The sequence below is a fragment of the Acipenser ruthenus genome, chromosome 1 (genome assembly GCF_902713425.1).
Source record: "Acipenser ruthenus chromosome 1, fAciRut3.2 maternal haplotype, whole genome shotgun sequence".
In the NCBI taxonomy this organism is placed as follows: domain Eukaryota; kingdom Metazoa; phylum Chordata; class Actinopteri; order Acipenseriformes; family Acipenseridae; genus Acipenser; species Acipenser ruthenus.
The window spans coordinates 97,779,143-97,804,146 of NC_081189.1; the positions used below are offsets into that span (position 1 = coordinate 97,779,143).

At 45.6% G+C, this 25,004-nt stretch overlaps 1 protein-coding gene across 1 annotated transcript; it reads left to right on the forward strand.

Moving 5' to 3' along the window:
- Positions 1-1,457: 1,457 nt before the first annotated feature.
- On the forward strand, positions 1,458-14,797 carry LOC117420425 (beta-klotho-like). The gene is made up of 5 exons (XM_034033876.3): positions 1,458-2,198; positions 9,773-10,280; positions 11,140-11,408; positions 12,037-13,180; positions 13,861-14,797. The coding sequence occupies exons 1-5, from the start codon at positions 1,458-1,460 to the stop codon at positions 14,196-14,198; spliced, it is 3,000 nt and encodes a 999-aa protein (XP_033889767.3). The 3' UTR covers positions 14,199-14,797.
- The last annotated feature ends 10,207 nt before the right edge of the window (positions 14,798-25,004 follow it).

The window sequence follows — 25,004 nt, forward strand, 5'->3', positions numbered from 1 at the left end:
TACTGCAATATCAATCAAATCAATCACATTTATTTTGTATAGCACCTTTCATGCCAAGACATCCCAAAGCGCTTCACATTATAAATAAATATACTATACAATAATATAATATAATATAATAGACAATAAAATATCAAAAAACATCCAAAAACAAATGAGGAAAAAAGAAAAATAAATTAAAAAAATAGAATACATATTAACAAAATTCTAAAATAGGCCATCCCAATCAATATTAGTCTGTGATTCATCCAATATGACTTCTTTTAAGACAGACATGTTTATAAAACTAACAATGAAATAAAAATATTGATATTAAAAAAAAAAAAAATACTATACTGTAATATTTTGTGTGGCAATATATTATTTTGTTTCCATAAAGTATCTCTGGTAACTTAATGCCTACTATTCTGAAACATCCTCCACTAGAAGAAGCTATAAGGCTTCTCTGGAACATTGTTGGTTTTCTTAGTTATTGGTTAACATGGTACTACAATTCCAATACTAATGTTAAAGCACAATGTCATTTAATGTATTACAGCAATATTCTGCATACAGCTATACTTGCTTCATTTTTGTACTGTGGTGGAAAATGATGTAATTCCAAATCATTCTACAGGTTCATGGCATTCATTTGCTTATTATCCTTATGTTATATTTATCATCATGCAATATTCTTCTTTATCAACAGAGGATATAACCAATAGAAAACAAAATAATAGCATGATATATAGTATAGATGTTTATGACACCTTCAACTGTCATTTTTTAATGAAAAGTTTTTTTTTTTTTAAATATAACTGTTGTTTTTATTATTATGTCTATTTTATATCTAACAATAACTGTCAACTCAAATTTACCAAAACCATTAAAAAAATCTGTAAATGTTATGAAACATTAAAGGTATGTCTTTATAACAACAGGCTGAGAATATAATGGAGATATCCCAGTACATTATATATGTGTTTTCTTATTTGTAAATGTAGAGTGTGCCAACTGCTTGGTTTTGGTAACCATTACCTGAATTAGATTATCTATTTTTTTCATCAATACAGACACTGAAGCAGGCCTGTCCACAGTTTATTTACACTAAAGTGTATGAATGTTGACTTACAAAATGTACCTGAATTAAACTGTATTGATGTGCAGTGGGCTTCACATTGTTCCATTGTTGTGGCTGTGTTTGAACAGCCCACAGTAGTGAAGTGTCCCAGTAGCTACAAGGACACCTCCCTAAAGCAGAGTTCTCCCTTGTGACCCATCCTTCGGCTCACAGTTCAAGCTAATCATTGACAGAGCATAAAGCTTTTTTCTCACTAATGCAGCGACAAGGCAGACCAGCAGTTCATTCTGCAGATGGAGAGAAACTGCACAGATGGGTCACAGCCTACTTTTCTAACTTTCATTTACTTGTTAACATGTTTTTTACTCCACTTATTTGAAGTGCATTTTGATTCACCATGTACAGCCAAGGTTTGTTAAGACATCTAGTTTTCTCATTGCTTTGCATAGGATTGGTTGCTTGTGAGCCTGGGGATGGGAGATCTGTGTGGAGAAGACTGTCAAGCTTGAACCCTCTGAATGAAACCCAGCTCTTTCTATATGACACATTCCCTCAGGATTTCCTCTGGGGGGCTGGGACTGCAGCATTTCAGACTGAGGGAGCTTGGGACCAGGATGGCAAAGGTCCCTCCATCTGGGACCACTTCACTCACTCCCAATACATCAGGTTTGGCAACGCCACAGCAGACAGCTCCAGTGACAGCTACAGACTGTGGCACAAGGATCTGGCAGCTCTTCAGCACCTGGGAGTACAGACCTATGGGTTCTCCATTTCCTGGCCACGGCTTTTTCCAAACGGAACATTGGGGGTTGCCAACAAGAAAGGTCTGGAGTTCTATAACCAGCTTATTGATTCCTTAAAAAAGGTTAATATTGAGCCTATAGTTACCCTCTACCACTGGGACCTCCCCCTAGCACTTCAACTAAAGTATGGAGGATGGAAGAGTGAGAGCTTGGTGGAGATCTTTAATGACTATGCAGTCTTTTGTTTTGAGACCTTTGGGGACCGTGTCAAGTACTGGGTTACTATCCACAATCCCTATCTGGTTGCTTGGTATGGCTACGGGACAGGTATGCATGCTCCAGGAGAAGCAGGGAATTCTGCAGCTGTCTTTGCAGTGGTACACAATCTAATCAAGGTAAGCCAGTGTTTAGATAGTGGACTTTGTGTGTGCTTAATTCTCCAATAACTCAATAACATTACAGATCATGAGTAATCTTTATGGTATTTGTTCTATTGGTCCATCTTCTAATTAAGAAAGAATCCTTAAATATCATTTTAAGTTCTCTTGCTGTTTTATGTGTTTGTGTTTATTCTGAGATATAGACAAACTGTAATAACTCTTTATTGGAGCAACAGAACACAGGACCACTAATGTCTGGGAGATTGTATGTTAAATTATTTTGTATATATGGATGATTATAATAATGAACATATTATTGATGTATTGCTAGGAGTGTATATATATATATATATATATATATATATATATATATATATATATATATATATATATATATATATATGTTCCCTTTTTGATATAATGCAACTTATAAAATGTTAAAATGTTTAATGCATAAGTGCACCAAATAGTACCGCAGTTCAAAACAAACGTGGCGTGCGCCGTTTATTCAAATACAAAAATAAACAAAAGGTTCAGCCAAAAACACTGTGCTCACAGAGCGAAAATAAAAGTTTAAACAAAACAAAATCACTAACACAAAATAATACAACACAGGTCAGGTTGGGCACACTGTTCCTGTGTTACTATTTTTTAAATAAGTTTCGTTTCGTTTCACTCTCGCTCGCTCCTCTCGCTCCTCAAGCCCGCCGCACACAGCCCGACTCAAGCCACCCCAACTCATCTCATCTGAGTATGCACAGATTCTGCAATCAGTTGTGCTCAATTTTGGTTTGACGTCACGACTGAGTTTTTCCCGACGGTGTCGCACACTGCTAAGACTGAATTAGACGGACCACAACTAGATCCTGGTGATTACTATGTATGCAAATGTATTTAATACTGCCCTCTCCACATTTTTGTATTAACTTAGCCCAACATAGCGATCCTCATATTATACATGGCATCGTATGCTGTTTAGACGGCGGAGACAGCGCTGCGAGGCAACCAAAAGAACGCTTAGCCTATTAATTAATTGATCATTTTACACCGTACAAACGTTTCAGGTAGAGTTTGACTTTTTGTATAGCTTTAGCCTGTGGTAAATAAAATCCAACATGTTGATTTTTTATTTGACTTTTGCGGGGTTTTTTCTCACGGTGTGGATCTTGGGGCTTGTGATTTGTGACCTATTGGAGATCGACACACCGGTTACTTCTGTTGTAGCGCATTAAGAAAATATAGTCTGCCAGTAGATTGATAACACCGTGTAACAATTTTTTTTTTTTTTTTTTTTGTTCCTGGGTAGTAAGTGTTATTTCCTAATTGCTTGTGCCTCAAAAGTATAGAAAATGGCTATTATTCCCCACAAACTTTGCTTTTGTGACCAGGACAGTGATATTTTGAAATGTACTTATTTTCTAGAACATTCCAGATAGATTCAGTGCTGAGTAAAATTGGAGTAACTACTAGAACTTTCCAGTAATATAAATAGTAGTATAAATACAGGGGCCTTAAGCCCACCAGTTCAGTTTAGTTCCAGCTGCCTAAGTGGATACATATCTGCATTTTTCTGAGATGGCATCAAGAGGCTGCAAGCATCCGGCAGACGCATTTTGCTATGTCTGCGGCCAATTTATCAAGACAAGAGCGAAAAAGTACTCCGTGGAAGCATCTGCTAAGATGTGTGAGGCCTACAAGGCATATTTCGGCATGCCTGTCGGGGATCAAGACAAACCCTGGGCACCTCATTTCACCTGCGAGCACTGCAAAAAAACTCTGGAAGGCAAGATGGACAATTGTTGCTCGGAATTTTATGTTATAAAATTTGTTAACATTTTTAAAATTGTAAAAGTTTTTAATTTTAAAATGTTTTACAATTTTCAATGTTATTGAAAAAATATATCATATATGAAAAATGTACACATTAGTCATGGGTGAAATAAATGTATTTTTGTAGGATGGTACAGAGGGGAAAAGAGAGCCCTGAAGTTCGCTATCTCAAGAATTTGGCGGGAACCCACTGACCACTCAAGCAACTGCTACTTCTGCATGGTGGACCCTTCCAAACGTCGGACTGGCAAGAATGCACCTGCTATCACGTATCCGGACCTTCCTTCATCCATTGCCCCGGTGCCACACTGCCATGAGCTCCCCGTACCCACTCCTCCGGAAAGAGAGCAGCCGTCTTTAGAAGACAGCAGCAAGTCAGAGAGCGAGGAAGACGTTGTAGATCCAGATGACAATTTCAGAGGTGGAGCTGAGGAGAGAAACCCATACTACCCCAACCAAAAAGACCTCAACGACTTGATTAGAGATCTTGGTCTCACCAAGTCCAATGCCGAGCTTTTGACGTCTAGGCTCAAGCAGTGGAACTTGTTGGATGAAAGTGTGCAAGTCGCAGATCAGAGGAAGCGTCACCAACCTTTTTCCAGCTTCTTCACCCGTCAAGATGGGCTCTGCTTCTGCCACAATGTGACCAGTCTGTTCGAGGCAATCAGAATCGCCTGTAACCAGAATGAGTGGTGCCTCTTCATTGACAGCTCATCCAGGAGCCTCAAAGCCGTGCTGCTCCATTATGGTAACAAGTACCCATCTCTTCCCCTGGCTCACCCGGTGCACCTCAAAGAGGATTACAACAGCATCAGGACCTTGCTGGATGCCTTGAAGTATGATGAGTACGGCTGGGAGGTCATAGGAGACTTCAAAATGGTGGCATTCATGATGGGTCTCCAAGGCGGTTTTACCAAGTTTCCCTGCTATCTTTGCCTTTGGGACAGCAGGGACACCAAGGCGCACTGCCACAGGCGGGACTGGCCACAGCGGACCGAGTTCTCTGTGGGGAGGAACAACGTCAAGTGGGAGCCACTGGTGGACTCCCGGAAGGTGCTGATGCCACCACTGCACATCAAATTGGGCCTTATGAAACAATTTGTCAGAGCTCTAGATAAGGAGTCGGCAGCCTTCAAGTACCTTCAAGACTTCTTCCCTAAGCTGTCTGAGGCAAAGGTCAAAGCCGGTGTCTTCGTCGGACCACAGATAAAGAAAATCCTGGACTGCAATGAATTCCCCAAGAAGCTTTGTCGCAGTGGTTCGGGGCTTCCTGGGCCAAAAACTATGTGGAGCTGGTTGAGACTCTGGTGAAGAACTAAGGCACAATGGGCTGTAGGATGTCCCTCAAAGTCCATATCCTTGATGCTCATCTTGATAAATTCAAGGAGAACATGGGAGCGTACTCGGAGGAGCAAGGCGAGCGCTTCCACCAGGATATACTGGACTTTGAACGCCGCTACCAAGGACAGTATAACGAGAACATGATGGGAGACTACATTTGGGTGCTGATTCGTGAAAGTGATTTACAGTATAATCGTAAATGTCCAAAAACTACTCACTTTTAAATCTTTTGTAGTCATTTTTGTATTACTTTAGTATAAATACATGTTAATTTGGATTCATATGTTGTTTTTTTCTGACTTTATATGAACGAAAAGACACAAATTCGCCCATTTTCTCATTGGAAATAGGTAAATTTCAAAATATCACTGTCCTGGTCACAAAAGCAAAGTTTGTGGGGAATAATAGCCATTTTCTATACTTTTGAGGCATAAGCAATTAGGAAATAACACTTACTACCCAGGAACAAAACTTGTGTTACATAGTGTAATAAAAAGGTAAATTGATAATTTACCTTTGATTAGTAAACGCCAAAAAAAACAATTCAAATGTGCACGTATCTGGTATTTTTGAATTCGGGACACTCGGAGTAATTCAAGACTAATGTATTTTTTATACCTGTGGAACTAAAGCTGTCAATATTCCGCCATCTTGTATGACAAGTTACATGACAAGCTACGTCACTTAAACCTGCTTCACCATTGGCTGACACCCTTATGACTAATCAGTCTCAGTCAGTCTTGGTCGCCAACCGTCGCACACAGACACACTGATCACATCTGAATGAAACTGCGTCTGAAAAAGATTCAACATGTTCAATCTTCAAATCTGAACACATCCCGACTGAAATCTCCATAATGTTTGTTTATTAGAACAGGTGAATTTATGGGTGTATTTAAAAGAATGGTTTGTTATTGTTGTTTTAGTTTAAGTGTGGTCTGGCAGAGGCGGTGTTAGCAGCTTGTCTCTGCCAGACAGCTTGTGAGACTGCATGGTCGGCAGTCAGTGAGTATTGACAAAGTGACTGTCGACCACACAGATATAAAAGCCCCGTGCAGAATGTGGCACTCTCCAAATTAATTAATTGCCCGGTGAGGGCAGCTCGTCACCGCCCGGGGATGTCTGCATGTCACTGCCCGGGGATGCCTGCACGCCAGCGCCCGGGGATGTCTGCACGTCACCGCCCGGGGATGCCAGCTCGTCACCACCCGGGGTTGCCTGCACGTCACCGCCCAGGGATGCCAGCTCGTCACCGCCCGGGGATGCCAGCTCGTCACCGCCCGGGGATGCCAGCTCGTCACCTCCTGGTGATGTCTGCACGTCACCGCCTGGGGATGTCTGCACGTCACCGCCCGGGGATGCCAGCTCGTCACCACCCGGGGTTGCCTGCACGTCACCGCCCGGGGATGCCAGCTCGTCACCGCCCGGGGATGCCTGCACGTCACCGCCTGGGGATGCCTGCACGTCACCGCCCGGGGATGCCAGCTCGTCACCACCCGGGGTTGCCTGCACGTCACCGCCCGGGGATGCCAGCTCGTCACCGCCCGGGGATGCCAGCTCGTCACCGCCCGGGGATGCCAGCTCGTCACCTCCTGGTGATGTCTGCATGTCACAGCCTGGGGATGTCTGCACGTCACCGCCCGGGGATGCCAGCTCGTCACCGCCCGGGGATGCCTGCACGTCACCGCCTGGGGATGCCTGCACGTCACCGCCCGGGGATGCCTGCTCATCATTGCACGATTTGTGGCCAGAGCCCAAGAAGAGGGAGCAACCAGCTACAGAGAAGGGGGGGAGGTCAGGAGACCATCTCCATCAGCAGCAGTTTTGCTGCTGGAAATTCTGTGGCTGGAGTCCAAGAAGAGAGAGCCGCCGGCCACAGAAAAGGGGGGGAGGTCAGGAGACCACCTCCACCAGCAGCAGTTTCGCTGCCGGAAATTCTGTGGCCGGAGCCCAAGAAGAGGGAGCCGCCAGCTACAGAGAAGGAGTGTGGTGGTCAGGAGACCATCTCCACTAGCAGCAGTTTTGCTGCTGGAAATTCTGTGGCCGGAGCCCAAGAAGAGGGAGCCGACAGCTACAGAGAAGGGGGGGAGGTGACCACCTCCACCCATAGCAGTTTCACTGCCGGAGTACGGCACGCCGCTGCTACTGCCAGAGTGTCCCACACTGAGAGCAGCATTGCTGCTGCCAGCCCCAACACCACGTCCGGAGTGCCAGTGCCTCTGCTACCGCCGGGGTGTCCTGTGCTAAGGGCAGCATTGCTATGGCCAGGATTGCCTTGGCTGGAGGAGCCAGCCTTGCCGCTGTCAGCAGCGCTTTTCCCTGCAAGTACCTGTCTGTCTCTTTGTCAGCTTCCGGGTCTGGTCTGAGTACATCACGACTCAGCCGTCCTGTTACACATGGTGATATACTTTTTAAATGTATCTTATAACTCTAATTTTAATTTTACATCTGGGGAATTAATGTTACAGACATGCTTGTTTTGTGTCATATTAATGAGTGGCTAAATCAAAGTTGCAACAACATGATCAGAATGCTAATGACTCTTACCAGAAGCCCGTCTTTTTTTATTTATTTATTTATTTATTTATTTATTTATTTATTTATTTATTAGCAGACACCCTTATCCAGGGTGACTTACAATTGTTACAAAATATCACAGTACGAAGTATCATATTGTAAAATATCACATTACAAGTTATCACATTATAAAATATCACATTACAGAATATCATAATACAGATAAGAGCAGCTATGAAAGTAACATAAAGAATACAGTAAATTATAAGTAAGAGCGAGTTTGACTAAGAGCAGCTAAAACTTATAGTAAATATTTGCTTATATGAGCAATTACAAAAATGTGAGTACGGTTACCTATACAAGGTGCAGCAGGGTATGGAGCAGTTCACTGCAAGTACTGGTACAATTGGGTGCCATAGTCAGGGACTGAGCAGTCCTGATATCCGTGGGTAGGTCGTTCCACCACTGAGGGGCAAGAGTGGAGAAGGAGCAGGACGGGGTGAGATGGGGTGTAGGGAGAAACGATAGTCTGGAGATAAGAAGGAGCAGAAAGGTCAAACAGCACCTGTAGAACTCCTCTGTTTGTATCCTGGGACACTATCACCCTTCATTTAAATGTGCTTTATTTTGCTCTTATCTGCCCCCTATTTTACTGCATTTAATCCTGTACTTCAGAATACTGTAATCTGCCAAGTGTTTAACCTGTAGTATTTTGTATTTAATCATATCCTGATGTAACTATCACTATTTAATCATATCCTGATGTAACTATCACTATTATCTGCTGTATTATTGAATTGTGGTTTGTCACACTTGAAAAAAAGTTATTGTATTTCTTGCTCTTATTGTATTACTTGTATTGTAACACTTGAAATGTATTTGCTTACGATTGTAAGTCGCCCTGGATAAAGGCGTCTGCTAAGAAATAAATACTACTACTAATAATAATAATAATAAAATAATAAAGGTCATGACAGCGATAGGCGAGTACAAGTTTTGAATTGGATGCGAGCAGCGATAGGGTGCCAGTGCAGAGAGCAGAGCAGCGATGTGGCGTGGGAGAAACGAGGAAGGGAAAAGACGAGGTGAGAAGCAGAGCTTTTGATGAGCTGGAGCGGACGGGTAGCAGAGCCAGGCGGGACAGTACCAGGGCCTGAACTAGGAGCTGCATGGAGTAGTTAGTGAGGAAGGGGTGAATTCTGCAAATGTTGCTGAGGAAGAAGCGACAGAAGCCTTCCACAGTAGAGATATGCTGAGAGTAAGAGAGGGAGTGGATGAGGAGGGACAGAGAGAGGGTGGTGGATTCAAGCGGAATAGAGATAGAGAGATCAGCGGTGGGGGAGGAAGAGGGGGAAGAAAAGGAGGTCTGATGAATTATACAGATCCTGGGGACTACATAAAAGAAAGCTCGTATTTAGTGCACAGCCAAAGCCTTCAATGTTGAGTCACAAACATACCTCCTGGACATTATTGTTTCGCAATGTAATGTAATTGTTACTTCCAGCCAATAAGAACCCAGATAGCCTTGTTTTTAATTTCTCAGTGGCCTTGTTTTGGAGTGTAAATGGATTAGTCCAAGCCCACAGGTGGTTTGTAATACAATTTACAGTGAAATGCAAGAAGCTTTTTACAGGATTTGCAAATAAAACAATAAATTCTACTGCTCTGTTCTGTTTTGTTTTTTATACATATTTTTATTACATTTTAAATAACATAATGCAGTCTTATAATAAAAACATATTCTCAAATATATAACTTTAACATTCATACATGTATAAATCTAAACCCACAACTCATACCCATACCTTCAGTGATAATTATTACATAATAGGATTAGTATGATAACAAATGTTTTCACTATAGTAAGCTGACATGAATACATTTTTTTTCTGTATTTCTAGGCCCACGCAAACGTATGGCACACATATGACAAAAATTTTCGCAAACTCCAGGGTGGGTTTGTGTCAATAGCTTTGGGGTCCCACTGGATTGTGCCTGGGAAAGGGGACATGAATCCTGTCAATGTTGAAAGGTGCCAACAGTCTATGGAGGTTGTGCTGGGCTGGTTTGCGGCACCCATATATGGAAATGGTGACTACCCTGCTGTGTTGAAAAACAAAAGCCAAGGCCTTATCCCTTCTTTCACGGAAGATGAGAAAGAATACATCAGTGGAACAGCTGACTTCTTTGCCTTTTCCTTTGGACCCAACAACTTCCGGTCAGCTCTTGCAAAGTCAGGCCAACAAGTTTCACTCAGCATGAGACAGGCTCTGAACTGGATCAAACTGGAATATAACAATCCCAGGATTCTCATTGTGGAGAGTGGATGGTTCACAGATCACAAGGTTACAACTGAAGACACCACTGCTATTTATCTGATGAAGAAGTTTCTCAATGAAGTATTGCAAGGTGGGTAGAAGGCTTTGGCAATAGTATTATTAGTCAACAGTAAACTTCATCCTTCTATACATTAAATGAGGGGCATTATCTTGAATTTTAAGAATTCTTCTTATTTTTACTTTTGATTCAAAGAACAATTTGGGGGTCTGAAATGTCACATTATTGTTTCGTATATTATTTTCTGTTTCATCATATCCTAGTGTTTAAAGCTTCAAAGTGACTCTCAGTCAGCTGGTACACCATAGTGTAACCTGTCCCCCTACAACACTCTGTTCCTACTAGATTAAAGAAATACATCAGTAAAAAATACCACATAAAACAAATGTGGTAGTTGTTACATGCACAAAGGGCAGAGTTTTGCTGGGGGACAAGGTAATAGCTACACAATGGTGTACCAGCTGAACTTAGATAGAGGCCACATGGGGTGCTTTAATTCTGAGTTTTACAAACATACCAGGGTGCAATGACTGAAACAGAAAAAGATATTCAGGGAATCGCAACCAGAAGAATACATTAGTTGATACATTAGTTCCCCTTGTTTGTTGAAATCTATTCTGGTTGACATCAGGCAGGTTGAAACAATTATTTTAAGTCTAAATTGAAAACATACTTTTGTTTTTTTAAATGTGCTTTTATATAATTGGTTGTAGCTGGAGTGTATTGTACATGAGCTCTTTTGTTTTTAACTTTGTACAGCACTCTGGGATGCCATAGCGTGAAGGGCGCTATATATAAATACATTTTTATTATATTGTATTGTATTGTATTGTATTGTATTAGTTGAGATAACTGTGATTCACTGTCTCATACCCACGTTGCTTTAAAAGATGCACAGGTTTTTTAAATATTTTTTTTCTTCTCCTTTCAGCTATTACATATGATGGTGTGGACGTCTTTGGCTACACAGCATGGTCGCTGGTTGATGGCTTTGAGTGGCAATATGCATACAACAGCCGAAGGGGGCTGTTTTACGTGGATATCAATAGTAAAGAAAAAACGAGAATTCCCAAAACGTCTGCTCTTTTCTACAAACAGATTATCAAACAGCATGGCTTTCCGGGGACTGAGATAAACCAACCCATTCAAGGTCAATTTCCCTGTGACTTTCAGTGGGGCGTCTCAGACTCAACCCTTCAGGCAAGTCAAAACTGCATGTGTATCTACTGTATACTGTATACTGCAGGGTTCTTTAGTGTAGCCTTCAGTGCTTGGAATTATATTGATATCATGTATATGGATAATGCAACAGCTGCCGCTGACAGAAAACCAGTATAGATCATAACAAATGGCAGCATGTGTTTAATGCAGTAATTTAGTTTCAGGAATTGTTTCTTGTTCTTATCTCAGATCCCCTTGATAGTATAACAGTATTACAATGCACTGCCTGTCACTGCCTTTCAATCTCTAAATATTATTATTTTGGACACTTACCAGGTGGTTTCAGCTTAGATAAATGTATGGTAATATATTTATCACAATTCTGTAACATCTTTGAGTAAGTGTAGATTTATAACCACTGAGACATTATCATATTATTACATTACCCAGCAACACCCGCTGCAGTTGTAAACAAGGGCGCATAAAAATATTTCCAGACATATTTATTGCAGGATGTGTTTAACCTTTTTACACTTTCCCACAGTCCTAGAAAAGACGATAATCATATTTGGCCGTGCCAAGAACTGATACCCCTGCCCTTTGTCAACTCTCAGAAGCCCTATTCAACTTCCCCAGTTTAATTCCACTCTTTTATCCTAAACCACAGGTGCATCTCACACCCTCCTCTCCTCAATTTACTGATCCTAACCTGTACCTCTGGAACATCACTGGAGACGGGGGTCTTCACAAAATCAGTGGTGTCAAGCTGAAGACACGATCTGCCCAGTGCACAGCCTTCAGTGCCATCAGGAATCATCTCCGTTTGGTTAGGAAGCTGAAGGTAGATCACTACAGGTTCGCCCTCAACTGGTCCCTCATTCTACCCAATGGTGGCCTATCGACCATCAACTCGGAAGCCCTGAGATACTACCGGTGTGTGATTACAGAGCTGCTGAAGCACAACATCAAGTCCATGGTGACTTTGTACCATCCAACCCACCACCAACACCTTGGCCTGCCTTTGTCTTTGCATAGCTCTGGGGGGTGGCTCAACAGGTCCACTTCTCATGCCTTCAGGGACTATGCTGACCTGTGTTTTAAAGAGTTAGGGGAATGGGTTGGGCTGTGGATCACTGTTAATGAACCCAATAGGTTAAGTCATGCTTATAATGTAAGTAGCAGTGATACATACACAGCCGCCCACAACTTGATCATAGCGCATGCAATGGCCTGGCAGTTGTATGACAAGCACTACAGAGTCCAGCAACATGGAATGGTATCGCTCTCCTTGCACGCTGACTGGGCCGAACCCGCCAATCCATATCTGCCGTCTCATGCTGCTGCTGTACAGAGGTTCTTGCAGTTTGAGCTGGCTTGGTTTATGGAACCTATCTTCAGGACCGGAGATTACCCTACAACAATGCGCCATTACCTGCAGGAGAAGAACATAGAAAGGATGTCCCGGTCCACACTCCCGTATTTCACTGAAAAGGAAAAGAAAACCGTCAGGGGTGCAGCTGACTTTGTGGCCCTGAACCACTTCACCACGCGGTTGGTGATACACCAGCGGCAGAATGGCAGCCGGTACGAACAGGACCGTGACTGCAACCTCATGTCAGACATCACCTGGCCCAGCTCCCCCCTGGGCTTATCTGTGGTACCCTGGGGGATTCGCAGAGTTCTAAACTGGGTTAAGAACAGCTATGGAAATATAGGCCTTTACATTACAGCCAACGGGGTAGATGACAGATCTTATACAGATGAGCTCAGAAAATTTTATATAAGGCATTACATTGAAGAGGTCTTAAAAGGTGAGTTTCATTATGCATACTGACTAATCTGATTGAAGGTTAATTTAACTGTTATACAGTGCGTTAGAGTTTTTAACTAAATTATGAGTTAAACAGAAAGCTCCACGGAATAAGAGGAATCCATTACGACAGGGATGTCCGAAGTTGGCCTTCCCACTCCTGGTCTTTGTTCCAATCCTGTTTCAAATGATTTAATTGAACTAATTAATCCTCCACCCAGGCCCTGAAGTAGTACATTATATATTTGTATCTGTTAAATCTGGAGTAGACCGTGATTGGACACCCCTGCATTACAGTATAATAAAAAAATAAAAAACATTTTCAAGAACACTTTATACAACCTTGAATTATAAAACTTGATTGTAACTAGGTACAGTTACAAATTAAGGGAATTCATTCTTTCACACCTATTTCTATTTCATCCATGTTAGCTAAACACGAATAACACTAAACATGATACCCTTGTGTCTACATTGTAATTATCAAGTGCAAATGCATGCAAGCATAACAATGGCCTGACAAAAAATGCCACAAAAAATCCAACATGTATTTAGTTGGATACCAACAGATCAAATCCTCCCTTCTCTAAAGCAGGGAGCAGCTGTAGTACTGTCATCAATAAAAATAATCTGATGCTTTTAAAATTGACTGATGATCATTTTCTCCCCATTTCTCAACAGCACATCAACAAGATAATGTCAACATCAAAGGATACTACAGCTGGAAGTTACAGGATAAGCATGTGCCACAGTTTGGATTGTTCAACTCACACTACTACAAATCCAGCTCCAAGGCCTCAGTGCATTTTTACAGCCAAGTGGTGACTAACAATGGCTTTCTTTCAGAAAAACAAGTCCAGTCTTGTGAGGAAAAGGACACGCAGAAAAAGTGTTTACTGTGTGCCTTGATACTGGAGAGAAAGCCGTTGTTTTTCTTTGGGGTCTGTCTTCTCATCACTGTTGCGCTCTGTATTTCAGTGCTCCTCATTTACAAAAGGAAACAAAAGAAGCCATATTGAAGTGCAGCACTCTCTCCTGTAGGGGCCTGTTTGCACACAGGTTTTATATAAGAGACATCGTTGTTTTCTAGTCACTCCTGCTTCGGGAGTGCATTTAAAAGGATGAATTGAAGGGACGAAAGTAAATTAAGGGCTCTGCAGTAATCAGTTAGTTAAAGGCTTTGTTTATTTCGTTTGTTTTCTTTTATGCTTGAGAGAAAAGTGTGTCAAACACATCTTAAATGGTCATTGTTGAATGTACAGGTAATGCTAGTTAATGATAATACTTTTTTTAAAAATCCTGCCCCATGAAGTAAAGAAGTAAAGAACTCGTTTTGTTGTTAACGGAACTGAACTTGTGTTCAACACTTCCATAGTCTACTCAGTTGTTAGCCTGAATTAATACCCTAGGGAGTTATGTGAAGATAGGCATCAGTACTGAATTGGTTGTGTGGCACATAATTTAAACCATTTATATCACCTTTATATCTTTGTATTTCTACATCCAACATACAGTACTGTGGGACCTCCTATGAATTTCTTTTTATTATAAAAATTGTTTCTTTCAAAATTAAGTATGAAAAAATCCAAAACACTAAAATTCATAGGTGCTTCCAAATTTTGCACACTACTCTGTGTGTGTGTGTGTGTGTGTGTGTGTGTGTGTATATATATATGTAAGGTATAAACCACGACGAGCCGTGCGGTTCCCATGATATATACCATGCCTGGCGTGGTGATATTATTGTGTATACATCCGCAGTGTAATATAGTCCCAAATTTAATGTATTTTAATTCATTGTTCGCTTATTAAAAATACATTGCGCACATTAGTTTATTGTGAATTTCTGCATCGAAAGTGCCATCTCACTAGAACCTGGAGGACTGAATACAAGCTGTGATGATGAGCGGCGTTTCAAATGACACTAAGGAAGTAAGGAGGGCAGCTGCGATGGAGACTGAAGTCGGATCTTGAAGTGAGTTTGTGAACTCGTTATATGCGAGGCACACATATTCTAGTACGTTTTCATCCTTTTGGATCTCAAAATATGTTTTTGTCAGTTGCCAGACACCCTTGCGTCCAAGTCGTGACAATCGAACCAGACTTTACGCACCAATCCGACCGTTGGTGCGTAAAGTCCTCAGCACCTCAGTTTCCCGCAGACGCTTAAAATCCAGGCCGGTAATTCGGGGGCTGGTGTCTGGCCTTGTCGTTACCTGCTTTTCTAAGAGTTTTCCTGACTGACAGGAATACATTATTGCTGGTTTTAAACTCGCTGTCAGCAGAGATGTTAAAACTTCTACTGTTAATGTATTTAGTCCACCTCAGTGTTATAAAACTGGAGACTGAATACTGGTCCTCAGTTTAATTTCTTGCACTGGCATAAAATTCCCTTATGTTGTTGAGATTTTTTGGACTTATTTCCATAAAATGAATGTCCATATTTTTTTCTTTAAGTACATTAACCAGCCCATGCTGTAGTTTTGTTTTTTTTGTTTTTTTGTGTGTGTGTTTTTTCTTCTATTTCATTTAGCTGTTCCTCATCTACTGTTATGTGTCTACTCTTGCTGGTGCACTTATTTTATTAATTTATTTTTTTCAGGTTGACTGCTGTCTTCACTCAGCAAGTTGGTGTTGTACCAGTTATGTGGAGTTTCATCCCCAAATCTATTAAAGGAAATAGGTGACATGCCAGTCATTTTTGGCACTGGTTCTGTAACTAATAACAAATAAAATGGCAGTTTGTCATGGAATTTAGAATGTAGTGATGCGTAGTGATTTATTCAGTGTGAAGCGGCTCATTAGTATGCAAGCCGTGCTATATGCTATATGCCACATATATATATATATATATATATATATATATATATATATATATATATATATATATATATATATATATATATTGTAGCGTTCTGTGCTATGGGGATGAGACAGACTCGGGAGAGGCCAGATGAGGTTCCACGTACTTTTATTTTTTTAATTTCTCTAATAACACAACGAAACCCTGTTTGGGCCGGGGTTCACGCCAAAATAACAAATAGCTGTCTCTCTCTCTTTTACACCGCAGACTCACCGACAAGCACTCTCTCAGCCGGTACTCTCTCTCTCGTAATCGCTCTCCAGTCAGACATTCACACGCATTCTCCCCCTCGCGGCTTCCCCCCCCTCCTACTTATAGCCTCTGGGGGAACCGCCCACTGCACACACACGCATGCACTCACGCAGACACACACCAACGGCGTGCCCCGTACCCTCACAATACATGGAACCTTAAACAGGACGTAACAAACAAGACAAACACAATGTCCAGGATGCTGCCATCGCCAGGGTCGTTACACAGCCCCCCCCTTAGTCCCTCGTCCCCGAGGGAAGAACAAAGTCTCGAAAACGACCCGGGAGGCGATGCTGTCTTTGCGGGCGGGAGCCCTGCGTGGAGGACGGGCTCCTGTCAGCCACAGGGGACAGGGAAACTGAACCGTCGGGGGAGGAACCCTCAGCCCTGGGGGTGGGGGGACTGTTAGGGCGGGGTGGATCAGGAGGGGGCAGGAGAGGACTGTCAGGAGCTGCTGGGTCGGATGGTGCTGGGTGTTGTCCCAGGTAGGGGGCCAGCCGATCCCGGTGTAGCACTACCTTGCGTCCTCTGTGAGGTAGCTGCACCCGGTAGGCCACGTCCCCGATCCTCTCCAGGACATGGCAAGGACCAAGCCAGTGGCTGTCCAATTTGGGGCAACGGCCCCGCTGTCTCTTGGGGCTGAAGACCCACACGAGCTCCCCGGCGGTGAAGTGGCGCCCCCGTACTCGGAGGTCATAGTTCCGCTTCTGCCGTACCCCAGCAGCCTGCAACTGGTCCCTGGCGAAGCTGTGGGCTGATTCCAGTCGGTCCTGTAGTCTCCTGGCATACTCAGGGCCCGGGGGTACACTGGGGGCATCTGGGGGACGACCAAACGCTAGCTCCGCAGGAGTGCGCAGCTCACGCCCCAGCATGAGCAGGGCAGGGGTGCAGGCGGTGGAATCCTGGACAGCAGAGCGGCAGGCCAACAGCACGACAGGCAGGTGGGTGTCCCAGTCCCGCTGGTGGGTGGCGGTGGTGACAGCCAGCTGTACGGCCAGCGTGCGGTTGAACCTCTCCACCAGTCCGTCGCTCTGAGGGTGCAGAGGGGTGGTCCGCGTCTTCTTGATGCCCAGGCGCCGGCACATCCCGGCAAAGACCCGGGACTCAAAGTTGCGCCCTTGGTCGGAATGCAACTCTTGAGGGACCCCGAACCGGCTGAAGAACCCCTCCAGCAGTGCTTCAGCGACCGTCTCTGCCTCCTGGTCTGGCAAAGCGTACGCCTCTGGCCACTTAGTGAAGTAATCGAGGGCCACCAGAACGAACCGGTTCCCCCTCTCTGAGCGTGGAAAGGGGCCTAGTACGTCCACGGCAACCCTCTCCATAGGCCCCCCGACCTGGTACTGCTGGAGTGGGGCGTGCGACCGGCCCTGGGGTCCTTTCCGGGCAGTGCAGATGTCACAGCGTCGGCAGTGGTCCTCCACGTCTCGCCTGCACTGCCCCCAGTAGAACGACTGGCGGAGCCGCCTCAGGGTCTTCGTCACTCCAAAATGACCAGTGCCTGGGGTCCCATGATGGGCCTCTAGCACCTCCTGGCGCATCGCCCCCGGGACAACCACCTGCCACCTCACCTCCCCCGTGGCGGGCACCTTCCACTGCCGCTGAAGGACTCTGTCACGCAAGGCCAACCCGCTCCACTGAGCCCACAGCCCCCGAGTGGCGGTGGAAAAAGGGGCCACCTCCTCCCAGTGAGGCCTTCGCTGCTCCTCTAGCCAATGTAGTATGGGGCGGAGGTCCGGGTCTCGGTCCTGATGGGCTCTCCAATCCACCCTCTCAGCCGATACTGCCACCCGGCATTGCTCTTCCCCCCGGCGGGACAGCTCTGCTTCCCTCTCCTCCTTTCTGCTGCAATGGGCGCATCCCTCCCGGGCACAGGGACGACGGGACAGCGCGTCCGCATTGGCGTGCTTCTCACCAGCCCGGTGTTGGATCCGGTACTGAAACGCCTGGAGCTGCTCGATCCAACGGGCGACCTGTCCCTCCGGCTCCCGGAACGTCAGGAGCCACTGCAGGGCAGCGTGGTCTGTGTGAATGGTGAAGGGGAGCCCGCAGAGATAGTGGCGGAAGTGGCGGACCCCCTCCACCACCGCAAGCAGCTCCCGTCGGGTGACGCAATACCGGCGCTCTGCCTTGCTGAGCGACCGGCTAAAATACGCCACCACATGCTCCCCTTCTGGACCCGGCTGGGATAAGACAGCCCCGATCCCCTCGTTGCTTGCATCCGTGTCCAGCAGGAAGGGAGAACGGACATCCGGGGGAGCCAGCACCGGGGACTGGCACAGCGCATGTTGCAGGGAGGCGAACGCCTCCTGGCACGCCGGGGTCCACTCAAAGGGCTCGTCTTTCCTCAGGAGGCGGTGCAGGGGGGCAGCGATGGTGGCAAAGCCCTGCACAAACCTGCGGTAGTAGGACGCAAGCCCTAGGAAGCTTCTAACCTGCCGGGGATTGACGGGAATAGGCCAGTCCCTCACTGCGGTGACCTTGTCCACCTCTGTCTGGATCCCCTCTGCTCCCACTCGGTGCCCGAGGAACGAGACCTCCTGGCGCATCAGCTGGCACTTTTCAGAGTGCAGTTTTAGCCCCGCTTTCCTCACTCGCCGGAGCACCTCATGCAGGGAGGCCAGGGCGTCCTGGAAGGTCCCTCCGTGGACTAGCAGGTCATCCAGGTAGACCAGGCACTCCGAGGGGGGTACTCCGGCCAGCACCTTTTCCATGAGCCGCTCGAACGTTGCGGGGGCGTTGCAAAGTCCGAACGGCATCACAGTAAACTGCCACAGACCCCGTCCAGTGGAGAAGGCAGTCTTCGGCCGTGCAGAGGGATCCAGCGCAACCTGCCAGTAGCCGCTGCGGAGGTCCAGCGAAGAGAACCATCTAGAGCCGGCCACCAAGTCCAGGGACTCATCGATGCGGGGAAGGGGGTAGGAGTCCTTCTCCGTCACATCGTTCACTCGCCGGTAATCGACGCAGAAGCGCCACTTGCCGTCCTTCTTCCGCACCATGACTACCGGCGAGGTCCAGGGGCTGTCGGACGGCTCAATGATCCCCGCTGCCTTCATCTCCTCCAGCACCTGCTCTGTGGCTTCCTGGAGGGCGAGTGGTTGGCGGCGAGGGCGCTGCTTAATGGGGCGGGCGGCTCCCGTCTCGATCTGGTGCTGCACCAGGTGTGTCCGCCCCACGTCATCCGAGGCGGTAGCGAAACTGTGGCGATACTCATACACCAGTTCCCACAGCTGGCGACGCTCTTCTGTGCAAAGCCCTTCGCAGCTCCTGAGCCAAACTGCATGCACTGCGCTGAGAGCTGGGTCTTCAGGGGAGACTGGTGGCGGAGGGGAGATTGCTGGGGACGCTGAATTACTCCTGACAGTAGGGCGTGGCATGGCGGTATCCTCCCGCAGCCCTTGGGTAGCGGTTGGCGGCGCCGGGCAGGGTGGCGGGGCTGCCTGGGGGAGAGCTGCATTCCCCTGGGCCACGCTAGAACTGCAGGAGGGCGGCTGTACATGCTGGCGAGCATTGCGGCCTGAGAGTGGCCGTGTTGGCTGGCGAGCGTTGCGGCCTGAGGGTGGCCATGTTGGCTGGCGAGCGCTGGCACCTGAAGGCGGCTGTGCAAGCAGTAGCTCCTTCCGGAGTGGGGGCCGTCGAGACGCTGTATTGTCCCTGATGAGACTGGCGCATGATGGAGCCCGGGGGTGTGCTGAGGTCTCCCGTCTCATGGCGGCGGTCCGTTGTGTCCTCGGCAGATCCCGAAACTGTCGTGCGAAGGGGTCCCGACTCCGACCCAGCGGTCCAAGGGGTGAGGCTAAAGCTAAAGCCGGGCTCCCCTGTATGTGCAGTGTCCCGGTCCGGAGGTTTAGCTGTCCGCCTGTGTAGCGCAGGAAGTCCAGGCCCAGTATGCAGGGGTCCTGTACAGCTGCTACCCAGACAGGGTGGTGTACTGTCCGTCCAGCCACTTCAATAGCAAGGTTGCCCTTTCCTTGCATGGGGGCTAGCTCTCCAGTCACAGTGCGCAACTGCACGGTGGTGGGCTCCAGCCGGACCCCTGCAGGGAGCACATCGGGGCGGATGAGAGTCACCGTGGAGCCAGTGTCTACGAGAGCAGTGCACGGGACCCCCTCAATGCGGACGGGGACATGGCAGAAGTCCCCGGCAGTGGTCCTTCCTACCGCTATAGCTGGCTGGCACTGTCTGTGGTCGGCTGTTTCCGTGAGGGGTGACGCCCTGCTCTGTCGGCTACACGGGTTAGTACTGGTGGCGGCCGCTGCAGCTGGGTGGTCCGCGATTAATGGGACTGGACTGGGGGCACGCGTCGTCCCGTCTATGCGGGCCCCTTGGCGTTTCCCTGCGGTTGCTGTGTCAGGTGTGGTGGTGGTGCAGCAGCTGCTGCTGGGCAGTGGCGCCGTAGGTGGCCAGGCTGTCCACAGCCCCAGCACAGCTGTGGGGGGGTTTCAGGAGTCCGAGCTGGCTGGGTGATCGCCGCCCTGATGAGGGTGGTAAGCTCCGGGGGCCAGGTGGGGTCAATGGTGCGGTACGGGGCCTCCTCTTCTTCTGCTTGGGCCATGCGAGCTCTAGGTGGTGTGTGGTCAGGCCGCCTCTTCTGCTGACCACTCTCGCTCCCAGGGGCATGGTCCCGCTCCCCCTCCTCGAGCACCGCCTCGACTCGTTCGGCGTGAGCCACGGCAAGCTCTAGGGAGGTTGGGGCAGCAAACCGGACCTGCTGACGTAGAGCGGTCGGGGTCAGTCCGCGAACAAAGGCCTCGACAGCCAGGTCCTCCTGGGTGGCTGGCGGGAACATTGGGTACCCCCTCCGGGCCAGGTACCGGACATCAGCAGCCAGTACGCCCAGTTTCTCTCCGGGAGCTCTAGTGCGGTTGGCCAGCTGCAGGCGCAACCCGACTGCGGGCTCCACTCTCCCAAAACGGCGTTCGAGAGCTGCGGTTAACACCTCGTATTGGGCCACCTCGTCTGGGCCCAAGTCCAGCAGAACCTGCAGCGCTTCTCCCTCTAATGCAGCCGCCAACTGTCCTGCTTTCTCCGTCGGCCCCCAGTCATTAGTGAGCGCTGCCATCCTGAATTTGACGTGGTACGCCTCCCACGGCGATCTACCGTCATATCGGCCTGCTTTCACTGGCTGCCGGCTCGCCCCTGGCAACATGTTCCCCCCACACCGCATATTCTCTCTCCCGTGATCGGCACGGGGCCCATATCGGGGCTTAACGTCACGCTCTCTTGTCAGACACACGCTCAGTTCAGCAACCAATGTCCCATAGCTACTACAGCCATTTAGATCGACGGTGGTTAAACAATGTAAAGCCTCTTCTTCTAAACAAGCAATTAAATTACTGGCTTTCTCTCTGTCTGTCCAGTTGTTTACCATTGCCATCATTTCAAACTGCTTTACAAAGTCTCGCCAATCGGCCTTACCGTTGTACTGCAAACGGCTGTAATAAACCCCCTTGTTGACATTCTGCTGCAGGGCGGGCGTGTCCGATGGTGACGCTGCCTCCTCCTTGACGCGCACTTGCGCTCCTCCTATCTCTGTGGCTGATGAGGTCCTTGCGGCGGCCGAAGAATCTCCTTCTCCCTCGATGACGATGGCGCAGTGCCCCTCAGCCTGCGGAGCAGTCTGTCTGTCTTCCAGCTCCGCCATCTTGATCCCTCTTTCCTCTTTCGCCCAAGGGTTCTTGCTCCTCCCTCGCTCCATGTTCTCTCCTCCCCATGCAGCGCCCATTCTCGGGTAGCTCCTGACCCTCAGCTCAGCGACCAGCTCCTCCAGTCTGGCTCGCAGCTCGTCTTCTCTCATCTCTCTCGCGTCCGCCATCTTCTCCCTCTTGCTTCTGTTTCACCCCTCGTGACAGGCGCTGTACAAATCCCACTTCTGAAACACCAATGTAGCGTTCTGTGCTATGGGGATGAGACAGACTCGGGAGAGGCCAGATGAGGTTCCACGTACTTTTATTTTTTTAATTTCTCTAATAACACAACGAAACCCTGTTTGGGCCGGGGTTCACGCCAAAATAACAAATAGCTGTCTCTCTCTCTTTTACACCGCAGACTCACCGACAAGCACTCTCTCAGCCGGTACTCTCTCTCTCGTAATCGCTCTCCAGTCAGACATTCACACGCATTCTCCCCCTCGCGGCTTCCCCCCCCTCCTACTTATAGCCTCTGGGGGAACCGCCCACTGCACACACACGCATGCACTCACGCAGACACACACCAACGGCGTGCCCCGTACCCTCACAATACATGGAACCTTAAACAGGACGTAACAAACAAGACAAACACAATGTCCAGGATGCTGCCATCGCCAGGGTCGTTACACATACACGCACGGTCATGTGATGCTGTTTAACCAATCAGAGGTTGTTATTTTTCCAAGCTGTGTTATATATATATATATATATATATATATATATATATAGTTTTTTGGTAACTTACATTGTTTTAAATGACTCATGTTTAATAGTTTTGTCATGTTTTTTTCTTTTTTTAAGCATGCAGGATTCCCCTAAATTGTACTGAATTTTAAACTTCTTAAAAAAACACTGATTTTAAAATGAATGCAAAAAAAAAAAAACTCTTATTGTCACTAAGATGTTAGCTGTTATTTGTGTATGTAATTAGTATGTGTCTGTCTATATTTGGTGCAACTGTTAGACTCAAGTCTGTTCAACAAATTGAACCAAAAATAAGGATCAATTTAATTTCACCCAAGCAGAAAGCAGAAAGCTACCTGTGATCAAGCAATGCCAGTTTTTAGGGTTTTAAAAAAAAAAGAAAAGGTACATTTATGTGCTGATTGTGTATATAATATATATATATATATATTAGCTCAAAGACCCAGCTGCCCAATGTTTCGATATGTTGTACATATCTTTCTCAAGGGAGCCTGTGTTTGAATCAAAACATTGGAGGTATTTATAGGTTTTTGACGGCATGACAACTACTTGTTATTGTTTACATTCAAATCCATGATTTATTCTTACATGATGTAATGTGACATCATATATTGTGACATCATTTTTACTTCTATCTTTGAATCTGTATTAATTCTAATTAACATTACTTTATATAAACTTATATTTTTATTATATCATGCAAAGCTGGCTCTGAGGATCAGTCTTGATTTGGCCTCCCCAGAGCATCAGCATGCACAACTTTTGAATGAATTTTGTTTATTTATTTAAATGTTATATATTTATTGGTTAATTAGTTCATTCTTTTCTGTTGAGTCCTGCTGGCATAATCGTGTTCAGTCTATTTATCCATTTACTTTCTTTTATTCTTCTATATGTCGCATAGTCTAATTTTAGCTGTTCTAATACTACAAACTTTACATCATTTATGTCATGTCCCTGACTGGTGAAGTGCTGTACTATTGGTTCATTCATTTTTTTATTTCTAATTAATGAAAGGTGGTTCTGAATTCTTTTATATAAAGTAGTTCCAGTCTCTCCAACATATTTGATTTCATCACATTTTTCACAGGCTATTCCATAAACAACATTGCTATTTTTACAGTAAGTATTAGTTTTTAGTGGATATGTGGTATTCTTATGTTTAATTATATTTTTACGTTTGTCTATGTATTTACACACTTTACATCTACTAGTGCATTTGTTCGTAGAACCTATTTTGTCAATTATTCTTTTATGTTTACTGTGAACTAAAATATCACCTAAATTAGCTTCTCTTTTGAATGCTACAACTGGGGCCTTAAGAAATACTTTTTTAAATTTTTCAGAATTATGTAGAATCCTCAAGTGTTTCCAAACTATCTTAGAAATATTGGGCAAAAGTTTAGAGTAAGTCATTACCAATGGGACTCTTTTGACCTTTTTATCTCTATTTGTATAATCTAGTAGATCATCTCTTTTTAGTTTATCCACTTTTCTTAACTCTGTCTCTATAATTCTTTCTTTGTATCCTTTTTTAAAGATTTGTTTTAATACATTTCTTTGTTTTACATAGGCACTTTCTTTTGAGCATATTCTTCGTATTCTTATTCCTAGACCCTTTGGGATTGCCCTTTTACTGTGTATTGGATGTGCAGAGGACATGTGTAAATACTGGTGCATGTCAGTAGGTTTACAGAAGAGGTCAGTCTCAATTGAACCTTCTTCAAGTTTTACTATATTATATTTATTTTCTTGTCCATCGATGGTCCGCCTTAATATTACTGTGTATTTCATTTGCCATTTTATGAAACTGGAAAATAGATTCTTCTCCATGTGTCCAAACCCCCAAAATATCATCTACAAACCGAATGTATTCTAAAGGTTCTCTCTCCGATTTTCTAAGTAATTGTTCTTCCCATTTCCCCATGTATGTACTGGCAAAATGCATTCCTAATTTAGATCCTATTGCTGTACCATCGTTTTGTTTGTAATTCTTATCAACAAATGTAAAATAACTGTTTTCTAAAACTACGTTGATCATGTTCAGCACCTGTGCTGTTGGTATTGATTTATCTAGTCTATTATCTAGTGCTTTTTGACAAGCTTCTAAAGTTTCTTTATGAGGGACATGCAAAATACATCCATGCAAAATAAAATTGTATTCTTTGGAAGGTTGTGTTTTAGTGATTCAAGTCTTTTTAAAAATTGTGTTGTATACCTTGATTTTGCACCAATCTTCATCAAACTAATTTTACACTCCTTGCCTCTTTAAGACATTTTGGATTGCATTTGGCTATAATCTGATAAACACAGAAACA